At 35.4% G+C, this 12965-nt stretch overlaps 1 protein-coding gene across 2 annotated transcripts; it reads left to right on the top strand.

The window, feature by feature from the left end:
- The first annotated feature begins 1149 nt into the window (after positions 1–1149).
- LOC110703178 (kinesin-like protein KIN-14E) lies at positions 1150–12376 on the top strand. Of its 2 annotated transcripts, none has more exons than XM_021880917.1 (24): positions 1150–1570; positions 2461–2671; positions 3568–3640; positions 3764–3895; positions 3968–4206; positions 4314–4641; positions 5966–6065; positions 6151–6332; positions 6423–6538; positions 6686–6788; positions 7330–7482; positions 7578–7724; positions 7803–8015; positions 8410–8574; positions 8672–8776; positions 8854–8994; positions 9150–9344; positions 9489–9615; positions 9706–9908; positions 10126–10308; positions 10438–10533; positions 10704–10901; positions 11073–11344; positions 11612–12376. In XM_021880917.1, exons 2-24 carry the CDS (start codon positions 2526–2528, stop codon positions 11805–11807), a joined length of 3813 nt encoding a protein of 1270 aa, XP_021736609.1. In that variant the 5' UTR covers positions 1150–1570; positions 2461–2525; the 3' UTR covers positions 11808–12376. The 2 variants fall into 2 exon arrangements, with proteins under 2 accessions (XP_021736609.1, XP_021736610.1); XM_021880918.1 differs by having other exon boundaries at positions 1150–1577.
- The last annotated feature ends 589 nt before the right edge of the window (positions 12377–12965 follow it).

The raw sequence follows: 12965 nt of genomic DNA, 5'->3' as shown, positions 1-12965 counted from the left end.
AATGCATGGTTGATTGAGGTTTAAGTGTCACATAACCTCAAGCTTCCATCCCTTATATGGAGTATAAAGATTTTTTTTTTTAAGTTGATCATACAACTTTGACTATAAATTAATACATTTTTTTTAATAATCATTAATTGATGGAAGTTGTATAAAAATTGCTAGTTTAAAAATGTATATTGAGTATAATTCACCAATATTTTACATTATAGGAGTAACATATGATTTTATACACCATATATAAAAACATAGTCAAACTTAATGTACTTGTACATGATTAATGCAAAAGTCAGAGTGTACGTATGTGTGTTGAGAATAGTTGACAGTCGACAAAACTCACAAGAGCGGTGTAGCGTCAACAATACATGGTGAAGTAATGGTTAGCGGCGGGTGGTACCAACGGTGGTAGACTAGAGACTTATGTTAGACATGATTTTTATCAGAAGTGATGAATTGGGCACTCTTTGAAGCTTCAGTACTTTTGATGGACTAACTACTACTTACAAAATCATTTAATATACCATGATACCATCTAATCACTCAATGGTACCAAACATAGCTGGTCTAGTGCTAAAATTTGTATCTCACAACTATGAGGTTGTGGGATCAAACCCCACTAGAGGCACTTTGGAGTGGGGATTCCCTTACTCTTCCCCCCACTCTCAAAGTACTTAGCCTGCTTACTTGGCGGGGAGGACCTGTAAGAGGTTTCGGCCTGATAGGGCTCTTCTCCTTACCAACCCAAAAAAACGTAGATTTATGAGAGACACGTTAGATCGGATGAGGGGTGGGTGGGTATACTCATGGTACATTGTAAACATGTTGAAAAAATCATATGAAATTAGTTTTTTCCATAGCATTATCTATATTTAAAAACCATCACATTCATCGTTTACTCCTACTTTCTTCTTAACAAGCAAAAATTAGGTCAAATTAAAAGTTGATAGGTGAAAATGTGAAATTTAATTGTACATATTTGTGGTACAACCAATAATATTGCAAGTGTTGAATACGATTTTGCGATTCATTTACTTATTTTGAATAATCATGACAAACAAAGTAACAAAATACTTTATACATAGTACTTAATACGGATATTGTATGATTTACAGAATTACAGAGTATATATCGTGGACTCTGTGATATAACCCGGTTATACATGGAAAAAAAAAGGGTGAAATTAAAAGTCATGGGAAAACGACGTCAAGTGTTACTACCTCAAATTTAAAAATTTGAACAAAAATCCTGCAGATTCCATACATAGTTGGTGTCCCCCAAAACACCCTTTTCTCTCTCCTCTGCCGTCTGCTCCCAACAAGCTGTAGTAGTAGTAGACGAACTTCTGTGCCCAGCAAACATATCCTTCCTTATTTCCTTACTAAATTTATTCACATAATTTAACTCTCGTGACTCTCACTTCTTTTCCCTCCTTTCTTTACCTTCATTTTTTCCCCTTTAATTTATTTTCATTTTCTCTCTCCTCCGGCGTTCAAAGATCCCTCATTTTCTCTCTCATTTCATCAAAGGTCGACGCTTTTCTTCAATTTCTAGCTTCTGCAATCCTTTTTGGGTAATTGGTACTTTTAATTTGATCTTCCATTTTTTATTTTTATGTACATTTGCTTAATTCAATTACATAGTTTTCTTCCATTCAAAAAATAAAATAAAATTTTACATAGTTTTCATATATCTATCATTTATTTTATTTTTTTTGCAAAAAGATCTGTTCTTTCGCCCATTTTTGTTTGAGATTTGCTGTATTTTTCTGGGTTCTGGTTGAAGATTTCTGCATAATCTATTGCCACATTTTCTGGGTTTGTTTTACTTTTTTTTTTTTTTTTTTTTTCTTTTTTCCCCAAAGATAAATAAATTTTAATTTTTTGTTGGGTTTTTTCCTCCTTCTGATTAATGGGTTTGATTTTAAACCCAGCTGAATTTCTTGTTCGGCAATTAAACCCAGCTATTATGTTGTCTTTGCTACCGTTAATTTTTAATAATTTTTCCACGTTGATTGTTGTTGATTCATGAAGGTTCTTTTGTCAATTTATCATGTCTTATTCTGGGCTATTGTACATGTTAATTGGGGTTTTGTGGTCCATGCAATGGACAATTGAACTTGAACTAATTGCTTATTTGTTTATGTGAGTTTGATTTTATGCCTTAACATATGATATGATGTACAGAATGTATCATTCCACATAGCCCTTTTATATGGAAGGTCCAATTCTGTGAGGTTTATTTGGGTCCAACTTGTTGTAGGGTGTAATTGTATTTCTTACTGATAGAGTTGACTTTGTGCGCCCCAGAATTATGATATTCTCTGTGATTGTGATCCTTTTAATGAGAGTGTGCCCCATTAATATGAATGTTAATCAATATTGATTTTGCTCAGCTTGCATTAGTTTTTCTGTCATTTTGAGATGTTGGTGTTAATGAATTCGGGGTGTGTGTAAATTGCAGTCTGGCAAGGGTTTGGGTGAAGTGAGGCTTGTGGAGCCCTCGAATGTTTGGAATTTGATAGTGAAATGACAATGGATCGAACACCCAATACGTCTCACAGTTCGAGATTCTCTTCCATTAGTGCTAATGGGAATGGATCTCCTTCCCACTCGAGTGCCTTTTCCAATGGAGATGACTATGACAGTGATGGTACAACGAACTTTGCTCCGCCGTAAGTTTCTATTTACTTTGCGACTTTTTATAATTGTAATGTATATTGTATATTATAATGACATAGTTTTGCATTATATTGGGCTTTACACTGGTTAGTGGATAGTCTTTATTAGCTGAAGTCTTGAATGTGAAAAGTCAATCATGTAGGATTACGCTGTTTGAGCTTGTGTGCTCAACTCACATTTGGGGAGACTGCACACTTCCTTGCATCAAAGTAAAGAATTGAAATGTTATATCTCTTTTAACTAAGTTTCAGACTAGATCCCGTGGAAGTTGGCACCATTTTTCATGCTAAGCCACTCTCTGTTACCATACGTTAATTGTATGCTTCAGTGAAGGTATAGGTATCAATCTAAATTATGATTGTGGTTTTACTATTTGCCTAATTGATTGAGCTTCAATCATCCCTGTTAATCTTCTCCAGACTCATTTTTAAGAAATTACTCTCCCTAGGGCCTCGCTGTTTGTCCCTCTCTAATTATTTGCTCTCTAAATCAATTTTTTATACCCTGATTGTGTTAACATGAGGAGCATGATATCTAACATTGCATAGAGTCCTAATGAATCACTTTTTGGGCTTATTTGCTTCATGTTCATGAAATCTTGATTTTGTATGTTAATATTGATGAAACATAATTGCAACTTTTTCTGATAGAGAACTTACAAGTATTAGTGTAGTTGTCTGTGACACTATTTGAATGCAAACAAATAATTTGGAAGTCAATAAAATCTTTAGAATGATAGGTTTTCTCTCCATCAATGCTTTGATATTTCTCGTCGGAGTAACATTCCTTATAAGTGTTCTATATTCATGTGGACTCTTGAGAGTTTCTGTAAATCTTTATGAGTGAATTATCAGTGACTCCTGGGTTTTGGTTTTGAATATATTGACAGTACACCAATGACACTGTCGATGTCCATTCCAGCTGAACTTGCAGGGGCAATTCCCTTAATCAATAAATTTCAGGTGAGAAATTATCTTCAAAGTGAAGTGCAACGTATTCATACTTCACAATAATTATACATGAAATTAAATCTAGTTCTGTTTATATTTCTTGTACCTTCATATCGTGAAGCATGGTTTTTTTAGGTGGAGGGTTTTTTAAGAGCAATGCAGAAACAGATTCAGTCCTCTGGAAGACGTGGCTTTTTCTCCAAGAAATCCTCTGGTCCTCAGAACAGGGAGAAGTTCTCTTTTGAGGATATGCTTTGCTTCCAGAAGGTAATTTATCAGCCTTACTATATTTTTACTCTCCCTGTTACTTCTGTACTCAGTTCAAACAATATTTGACAGGATCCGATTCCAACTTCCTTGCTTAAAATCAGTAGTGATTTGGTGACTCGTGCTACAAAGCTGTTTCAAACAATTTTGAAGTACATGGGAGTTGATTCTTCAGATAGAGTTACTCCAACAAGTTTAGATGAAAGAATTGAACTGGTTGGAAAACTGTTTAAGCATACCTTGAAGCGTTCAGAGCTTCGGGATGAGCTTTTTGTACAAATCTCAAAGCAAACCAGGAACAATCCAGACAGGTGCTAAAATTTCCTACAAAATGCTACTTCTCATGGACACTATATTTAATTATTTATGGTATTTTTTTGCTGTTCTTTTCTTGTCTTGAATTTTTCTTTGATGACAGGCAGTTTTTGATCAAAGCATGGGAGCTCATGTACTTATGTGCATCGTCGATGCCTCCAAGCAAGGAAATTGGTGCATATCTCTCCGAATACTTCCACAATGTTGCATATGGTGCAAATGTAGACCCTGACATTCAGTTGCTTGCTCAAAACACTTTGAATGCTTTAAAACGTTCTATTAAGGCTGGACCTAGGCAAATAATTCCTGGACGAGAAGAGATAGAAGCTCTTTTAACTGGTAAAAAGCTTACAACAATTGTGTTCTTCTTGGATGAAACCTTTGAAGAAATCACCTATGACATGTCAACAACTGTAGCAGATGCAGTTGAGGTACACCTTAATAGCCATTGCATTGTGTTAATGTATTTAAATTTATCCATGCAATAATGTGAAATTACATATTTGGGAGGAAATCTACACCAGCCTTCATGAACGCTGTGCATTCTTGTATCTCGTAGGGTATTAGCAATGTTCCCTGGGCTCTAGACTGCTTCTGTCTTGTTCACAAGCTGCCTATATAAAATACTTCAATGCTGGTTGCTACGGATTGCTAAGAATTTGTTAATTGGTTCTTTGCTAGTATGGTGGTAAAACCTGAGGTCGTTCTGTCCTGTTCACAAGTTTTAGGGTTACTTGCCCCCCCCCCCACCCTCTTCCCTCTTACTTTTTTTTTTCGATGGAATCTCAGTTTGATTGTTGGACTTGTTATTTATAAGTTATTTTAAATTTCTTAGGATTCAGAAAGAGTAATGATACAGGATGGATTTAGAATGCAATTTTTGTAAACACCCTTAAGGTCATTTGCAAATGCTTCATATTGCTTTGTTCCCTGAATGAAATTATCCGGCAATTTCTTCACCTGGCCATCTTCCTCGTGCTTTGTTTTCCCAACTTCACCTTATATTTGTTTTTCAATTATACAGTATAAAATCGTTTGCTTATTTGCTCCTTTTTTTTCGTCAAGACAAAAAGGTGGCTAAAAAAAATTGACCTACCTCCATGACTTTATTCGTTTGTATGACTTATTTTCATAGCACATTATGAATGCAAGGCTGCTTAGTTTGAGATCAGAAATTTAGCAGCAATGAAGGTTGTAGCAAATCTTTCCATTCCATACATTGCTTACTTGCTTGTAGAGTTTGTGTTCGGCATACTGCTCATGCTCTTCAGGCAGTATCGAGTACTAGTGATCATGGGTATTTTTTCTGTATTGCACATGTAATCACTGGAAAGATATGTAATGAAACCTTTTCCTGACCTGACAGAGTCCAATCCCCCCTCCAGTAAAAAACTTTGATGATATTTGTTAAGTCTGCTCCATTTTCGGGTCTAGTTTGCTCGCGTGTTTTGTTGTTCTTGGCGAAGACTGAGGAATTGCTTAATTCTAATTTTTATTTTTTAGAATATGCAGAGTCCAAATTTTTAGTTCTTATGAATGTTGCTGCGACTAACATTATCCTTACCATATTCACAATTTGATTACATTCGTTAAGTCTGTTTCATTGTCGGAATTAGTTCTTTTGCACGTTCCATTATTCTTGGTGAAGAATGAAGAATTGCTTAATTCTAAATTCTATTCATTAGAATTTGTGGATTCCAAATTTTTAGTTCTTATAAATGTTGCTGCCACTAACATTATCCTTGCCATATTCAGGAACTTGCAGGAATCATCAAACTGTCTACATACTCTAGCTTCAGTTTGTTTGAGTTTCGCAAAGTTGTTCCAGGTTCTAAATCAAGTGATACTGGAACTGGTATATATTTTGATCCTAGTGATAGCCTTAAATAATTTATTCTCTTCCTAGATGCTGAACTTGCATTCCCTTTGCATTGTCACAGAGGAGTATATTGGGTTAGATGAAAACAAATACATTGGCGATCTCCTTGCGGATTTCAAAGCAGCAAAAGAGCGCAGTAGAGGGGAAATCTTGCATTGCAAATTGGTTTTAAAAAAAAAGCTGTTTCGGGAGTCTGATGAAGCTGTGACTGACCCAATGTTTATGCAGTTGTCGTATGTTCAAGTATGTGACTTGCTTCTATCATAAATGTTCAAGCTTCTGATAAATGGTTATTAAGCTTCTGATGCAGTCTATCGATTTTTTGTGCTGCAGTTGCAACATGATTATATACTGGGTAACTACCCTGTCGGAAGAGATGATGCTGCGCAGTTGTCTGCTCTGCAGATCTTGGTTGAGATTGGATTTGTTAGTCACCCAGAGTTGTGCACGTAAGTAAATCATGTTTGATGGTTGTGAACTTGCTACCCAGCCCTAATTCCCAGATACACTTGAAGTGCTTATTAATTCTTTCTCTTAGGATGAGAATGTTATATGTATTTAGCAAAGCATTGACAGTTTGGTGGGTGTATATGCAGTGATTGGACTTCACTTTTAGAGAGATTTTTACCAAGACAAATTGCAATAACCCGTGCAAAGCAGGACTGGGAGGTGGATATTATTTCTCGATATCACTTGATGGTAAGAGTCAAGACTTTGAAATCACACTTTTTCTTTTTTTTTTTTTAATTTTTTTTTTAATATTTTTTTCAAGAAATAAACCCTATTTTCATGGTTCCAAAAAGGGGAAAATAATACTGTAGTTTTAGCCGCTGTGATTTCAAAATATCATTGACTTTAAAAGCTAAAATCCTCTTACGTTTGGTTTGGACTCTGTTTCTCTTAACTCACATACTCAAAGACAACCACACATTCATACACATACACATACACATACACATTTATTAATGGTTGCACCGAAGAAGAATATTTATACTTATTTAATGTTGAAAGTTTGCAAGTCTTTGTTCACTATGGTAGAATTTAGTTATCTTTCATATTACATAAAACTTAGAATGTCAATGTTATTTGTTATTTGGTGCTGCACACTTACATTCTTTTGATGTTGTTTGAAAACATGATTTGATTCTACTGTAGGGTGCAATTGATTTTTTGATAAAGGATCGCAAGAGTAAATTCCATGTTAGATGCAATTAAAATTCAAGTGCTGTGTTTTTTACAGGATAAATTGTCCAAGGAAGATGCCAGGCAACAGTTTTTAAGGATCTTGAGACTGCTTCCCTATGGCAATTCTGTATTTTTTAGTGTCCGCAAGATTGACGATCCCATTGGCCTTTTACCCGGGAAGGTTATCCTAGGAATCAACAAGCGTGGGGTATGTCGTATGTTCTAAAAGAATTAACTTTATATGGTCTTGGCCATTTTTTGATGTCCTAACAACCAACATATCAATTCATGTTACTCCTACAGGTTCATTTTTTCCGGCCAGTTCCTAAAGAGTATTTGCATTCAGCCGAGCTAAGAGATATTATGCAGTTTGGTAGCAGCAATACTGCTGTGTTCTTCAAAATGAGGGTTGCTGGTGTTCTCCACATCTTCCAGTTTGAGACTAAGCAGGTTACACATCTTGTCTTATTTGGTGGTTGATAGTTGATTTGCATGTTTACTGTGCTCTAAGATTTACACGTAATTCAGGGTGAAGAAATATGTGTTGCTCTTCAGACGCACATAAATGATGTAATGTTGCGACGCTATTCTAAAGCAAGAACTGTTGCCAACAATGCAACAAATGGAGAAGCTCCCAACAGTTCTAAGCCTCCTGCTGCTACTCCTACTGCTGAAGCTTATGAGAAGCAACTTCAAGATTTGTATAACTCTATTGAAGAATCTCAAAAGCATATCGATCAAGTATGAAATTCCACCCACTTCTTCTTTGTTGTATATGTTCTGCTTCAAAGTTTGAGATATTTTGATAGATTTAATAGGTACCATCTATTACATGTAGTTGTGAATAAAATATATGGGGATAGTGAAAGGATGAAGAAGTGCTTTCGTTTATGCATTTGAAGGCTTTGTTTGCTAGAAAATCAGGATGGAAGCTTTAAGCTCTAAAAGCTGTAGAAAAGTCTCTGAACTTGAAGTTACTGAAATATAGAAATAAATTTATGTATTTTGGTAGAAATGTTGCTGTACATTAGATAATATGGTTTATTAATATTTTTTTTTTAAAGTGTGACAAGGAATCACTAACTTAAAGTTGAAGGATATGGTTGACACTAATCAATGTGCTTGTTTATTTCAGTTATTAGGAGAGTTAAAAGAAAAACATAAGGTAGAGGAGAATTTGCAAGAAGAGTTGAGTGCCTTGAAAGAATCCTTAAAGATTGAGAGGCGAAATGTGGGAAAGATAACAGCCGAACGTGACAGATTGAGCTCCTTATACGATGAAAAGGAAGCTGAATTTCAGGTATGCAGTATGCTTCCTTTCTGTCTAATTACCTGCAGGCTGCAACTATGATGTACTTTACCTGTCTCATTTTTATGATATAATTTGTACCGTCCAGTCAGCAGTGATGGAAAAAAATAGCTTGGAAATGAAATTAGCAAAGCTCAATGATACATTATCTGAGCAAAATGCGCAGCAGGACTTGCCAGGAGCAAATAATCAGGTAAATAGGACACTTTAATTGCACTTATTTGTAGCTTTTTGCTGTCGTGCATATCAATAACGATCATGTTTAAGCAGGATTTGAGTAAAATACATGATGAGTTGAGAGTGCGAAGTGAAGAATTGCATCGTGCTGAACAAACAGTGAAAAGACTTGTAGAGGAGAAGTTATCAATGGAACAAAATATTCGAAGGCTTGAAAGGAAACATACAGAGGAGGTAACACTATTCCTTTGGGTTTGGTTCTTCTTTTCTTGCTGTTGGACATTAGATATTTAGTAATACAGAGGAAGTAACACTATACCTCTGGTTTTGGTTCTTCATTTGTTCTTGTTGGATATTAGATATTAAGTCATATTGCTGCTTGATTTCAGAATGAGAATGTTGGGAAAGATTTTGAGAAAGAACGTCAAACCTTGAAGCTTCAAATCTCTGAACTTGAGAAGAGGTTGGAGGGGATGAAAAATGATTTAGAGATTGCCGAATCAAAACTTGAAGCCAAAGAGTCAGATCTGTCTGTCTTACAAAATAATCTGAGAGAACTAGAGGAACTCAGGGAAATGAAAGCGGTAATGTATCTTAATCTGTTGAAATATTAATAAGTTACCTCTACATGTTCTAACTTCTAAGGTCTCCTTCCTCGTTGCATAATTTTGTTCAGTTGTGAGATGCGTAATGACGACTTGAAGTTGTATGTTATTGCTTTCTTGTAGGATATTGATAGGAAAAATGAGCAAACTGCGGCTATCCTGAAAATGCAAGCTGCACAATTGTCCGAGTTGGAAGTGCTGTATAAGGAAGAACAAGCAGCGAGGAAGAGATATTTTAACATGATTGAAGGTTGTTATTTAATGTTAATTGACACCAATTACACTTTGTTGACAAGATTTAATATTGATATGTATTGACTTGTCATTTTACTTTGTACAGACATGAAAGGCAAGATTAGAGTCTATTGTCGTGTAAGGCCACTAAGTGGTAAAGAAAAAACTGATAATGAAAAGAGCATTGTCATAAGTTCAGATGAATTTACAATTGAACATCCATGGAAAGATGAAAAGGCTAAGCAACATATTTATGATCATGTTTTTGATGGAAGTGCAACCCAAGACGATGTTTTTGAGGATACCAGGGTAAGTAGTGATTAGTAAATGTAGCTTCCATGTTAAGTGTCTTTTCATTTTTTTATGGTGTATATTGTTTTCCTTGGTTACATGTTTTCATTTGATTTAAGAAAGAGTGAGTTTATGTAATATCATATTTCTTTAGTCTTCTGGTGATTTAGCAGTGTCTTAAAGTAACACAATATGCTATCAAGTGTTGACTAAATGAATTTCTAATTTTATGCAGTATCTAGTGCAATCTGCTGTGGATGGATTTAATGTTTGCATATTTGCCTATGGTCAAACTGGTTCTGGAAAGACATATACCATATATGGAACAGAAAGTGAACCTGGACTTACCCCACGTGCCACGTCGGAACTTTTCAAAATCTTGAAAAGAGACAACAAGAAGTTTTCATTTTCATTGAAGGTAGCCATCTTGCTATGCTATATTTGTCATTACTATTTTAAAAGTATTAGTTAATGTTGTCTGAAAATATCTTCAATCTATTTGAAATTTTTTCAGCCAATATTAAGGTTAATAATAAATATTGTGTAGGCTTATATGTTGGAGCTGTATCAAGATACATTAATGGATCTTCTAGTACCAAAAAATGCAAAGCGATTGAAACTAGACATCAAGAAAGATTCGAAGGTATTATGTTTAGATAATACTGCACTAGCGCACATTCCCTTGTTTTGCTTATTTCTTCTTGTTACTATTGTTGTATGTCATGTATGGTTCTATTGTTCCTTGACTTTAAAGTTTTTGTAACTTAATGCATTAAAACTGTTTTTGTACTGATAGTTTTTACATTGGTGTAGGGGATGGTCAATGTTGAAAATGTGACAGTTGTACATGTCTCTACGTATGAGGATTTGAGAAGTGTTATTCAGAAAGGATCCGAGCAAAGGCATATATCAGGAACCCATATGAATGAGCAAAGTTCAAGATCTCATCTTATACTTTCAATTATCATTGAAAGTACTAATCTTCAAACGCAATCTGTATCTAGAGGAAAGGTAATGACATCACCTAAGAACATACAAGTATTTATTTTACATGTGTGAGTTTTATAGCGTATTAGTGGTGGAAATTGCAGGGGATTTTTCTCCAGCTAACTTCGACTGTATTGATGTTTCTAGTTATATATTTCGTATATAATTTGTTAATGTTTAGCTCGACCCTTGCAGTTAAGTTTTGTTGATCTTGCTGGATCTGAACGAGTGAAGAAGTCAGGGTCTGCAGGTAGTCAATTGAAAGAAGCTCAAAGCATCAACAAGTCACTTTCGGCTCTTGGCGATGTTATTAGCGCATTATCCACCGGCGGGCAGCATATACCATACAGAAATCACAAATTAACAATGTTGATGAGTGATTCTCTTGGTGGCAATGCGAAGACACTGATGTTTGTTAATGTGTCTCCCGCTGAATCAAATTTAGATGAGACCTACAACTCCTTAACGTATGTTCCACCTTCTTTACATAATATGTTTTTGCTCCTTCTGATCATATATGTCTTCTGAATCACATAATTAAAAATAGAAAATAAAAAAATAAAAAAGAGATCCTTGGTGTGATTGTTGTGTAAACTTCAGCATCAACCAATTATGTAGAAGCTGTACTACTAAAGATAAAGGAGACTTCAGACTTGTCCCTGACATGCTATAGCTAAATTGACGTGTCATTTGATTTTCATATGTTTAATTTTCACCCTGTGCTTCAATTCCAGGTATGCGTCAAGAGTTCGATCCATTGTAAATGATCCGAACAAAAATGTTTCATCAAAAGAAGTTGCTAGGTTGAAGAAGCTCGTTGCTTATTGGAAGGAGCAAGCAGGTAGAAGAGGGGATGACGAAGATCTTGAGGAGATACAAGATGAAAGGCCTACACCAAGAGATAAATCTGATGGCCGTCATTCCATGTAAGTTGTATATCTTGTTACCTTGAAGATGACGAGTCAATTTTCCTGAGGTGGGGATACCTTCATTGTGCTTTAGGAGTGCCTTGGGTTCCTCTATTGTGGCGGTCTGACAGAGTAGTTGTAGATCCATGATGCCATTGAACCATCTTGCTCTAGGTTTCATGTATGTCAGTCTCTTCCACTCAGGGCTTTGGTGGTTATGTGATGATCATCAAACTGTATAGGCAGAAATATGAAATTTGTGTATATTTTTTGTTACTCTTCTTACATTAACATTTTTTTTTTTTTATTCTCACCTTTATTGTAATGGTTAGGTCTTTGTAACAGTAGGGAAGCCTTTGTTTTCGGTCTTGATTTTATTCGGAAATTTTACAGTTAGGAAGATTAGGAGGTAGTTTATACCTATATTTCCTGGCAAACCAAGGTTGTCCTTGTTTGTCTATTTTTAGATCTTGGGGAATTTTCATTTCCCTTTATTAAGGGATAATCGTGTACTGATGAATGATATGACATTTGCGTTGAATGTTCAATCAAGATGTATGAATGTTTTGTACATATACTTGGCCAGTATCATTTTCATCTTTGCTTTCGTTTTCAATATTTATGAAAGATTTGTACTTTATTTTTATGTTAATCTGATAGTTGATTGCTGTAGTTTGATTAAGTCACGACTCATGACAAGTGTTAGGAAAATTGATTTTGGTATAGAGGGTGCCATACATGGCCTTTAAATTACAATGACGAATTATGTATGGAGTATTGAACTATTAGCAAGCAAAATGTTTACTATGCACCCAAATGTATCATACTCCCAGGAAAAGGTCGAACGACCTTCAACAAAAGGGTACCTGTACCCGAAACCGACACTAGTAGGTAGGTAGAGAATACCTAGGGGCGCGAGACAACTCTCTCTAAGGAACTCGGCAAAATAGCCCCGTAACTTCGGGAGAAGGGGTGCCCCCTCACAAAGGGGGTCGAAGTGACCAGGCCATCCTAACAAGTTACCGACACGCCAATGACTCTAACAAGCCACAGAATGACCTAAATGTGTATTAGCTCACGTGTGTATAGAGAAGGCAGAAGATACAAAAAAAAAGAAAAAAAGAAAAAAAATGTATTGGAATATCCAATTCTAGCCTCACAAAATTGTTATTGTACATTA

Source organism: Chenopodium quinoa, unplaced genomic scaffold, assembly GCF_001683475.1.
Source record: "Chenopodium quinoa cultivar QQ74 unplaced genomic scaffold, ASM168347v1, whole genome shotgun sequence".
Taxonomy (NCBI): Eukaryota; Viridiplantae; Streptophyta; class Magnoliopsida; order Caryophyllales; family Amaranthaceae; genus Chenopodium; species Chenopodium quinoa.
Note: the sequence above shows the minus strand (reverse complement) of the source record. Positions and strands in the feature narration are given on the sequence as shown.

What these genes read in the sequence shown, in the direction of transcription:
- LOC110703178 (XM_021880917.1), top strand. Translation starts at nt 2,526, where the DNA reads ATGACAATGGATCGAACACCCAATACGTCTCACAGTTCGAGATTCTCT. An exon ending in CTGTAGCAGATGCAGTTGAG is followed by an intron (nt 4,642 to 5,965) that starts GTACACCTTAAT and finishes TGCCATATTCAG; the next exon opens with GAACTTGCAGGAATCATCAA. An exon ending in ACATCAAGAAAGATTCGAAG is followed by an intron (nt 10,534 to 10,703) that starts GTATTATGTTTA and finishes ACATTGGTGTAG; the next exon opens with GGGATGGTCAATGTTGAAAA.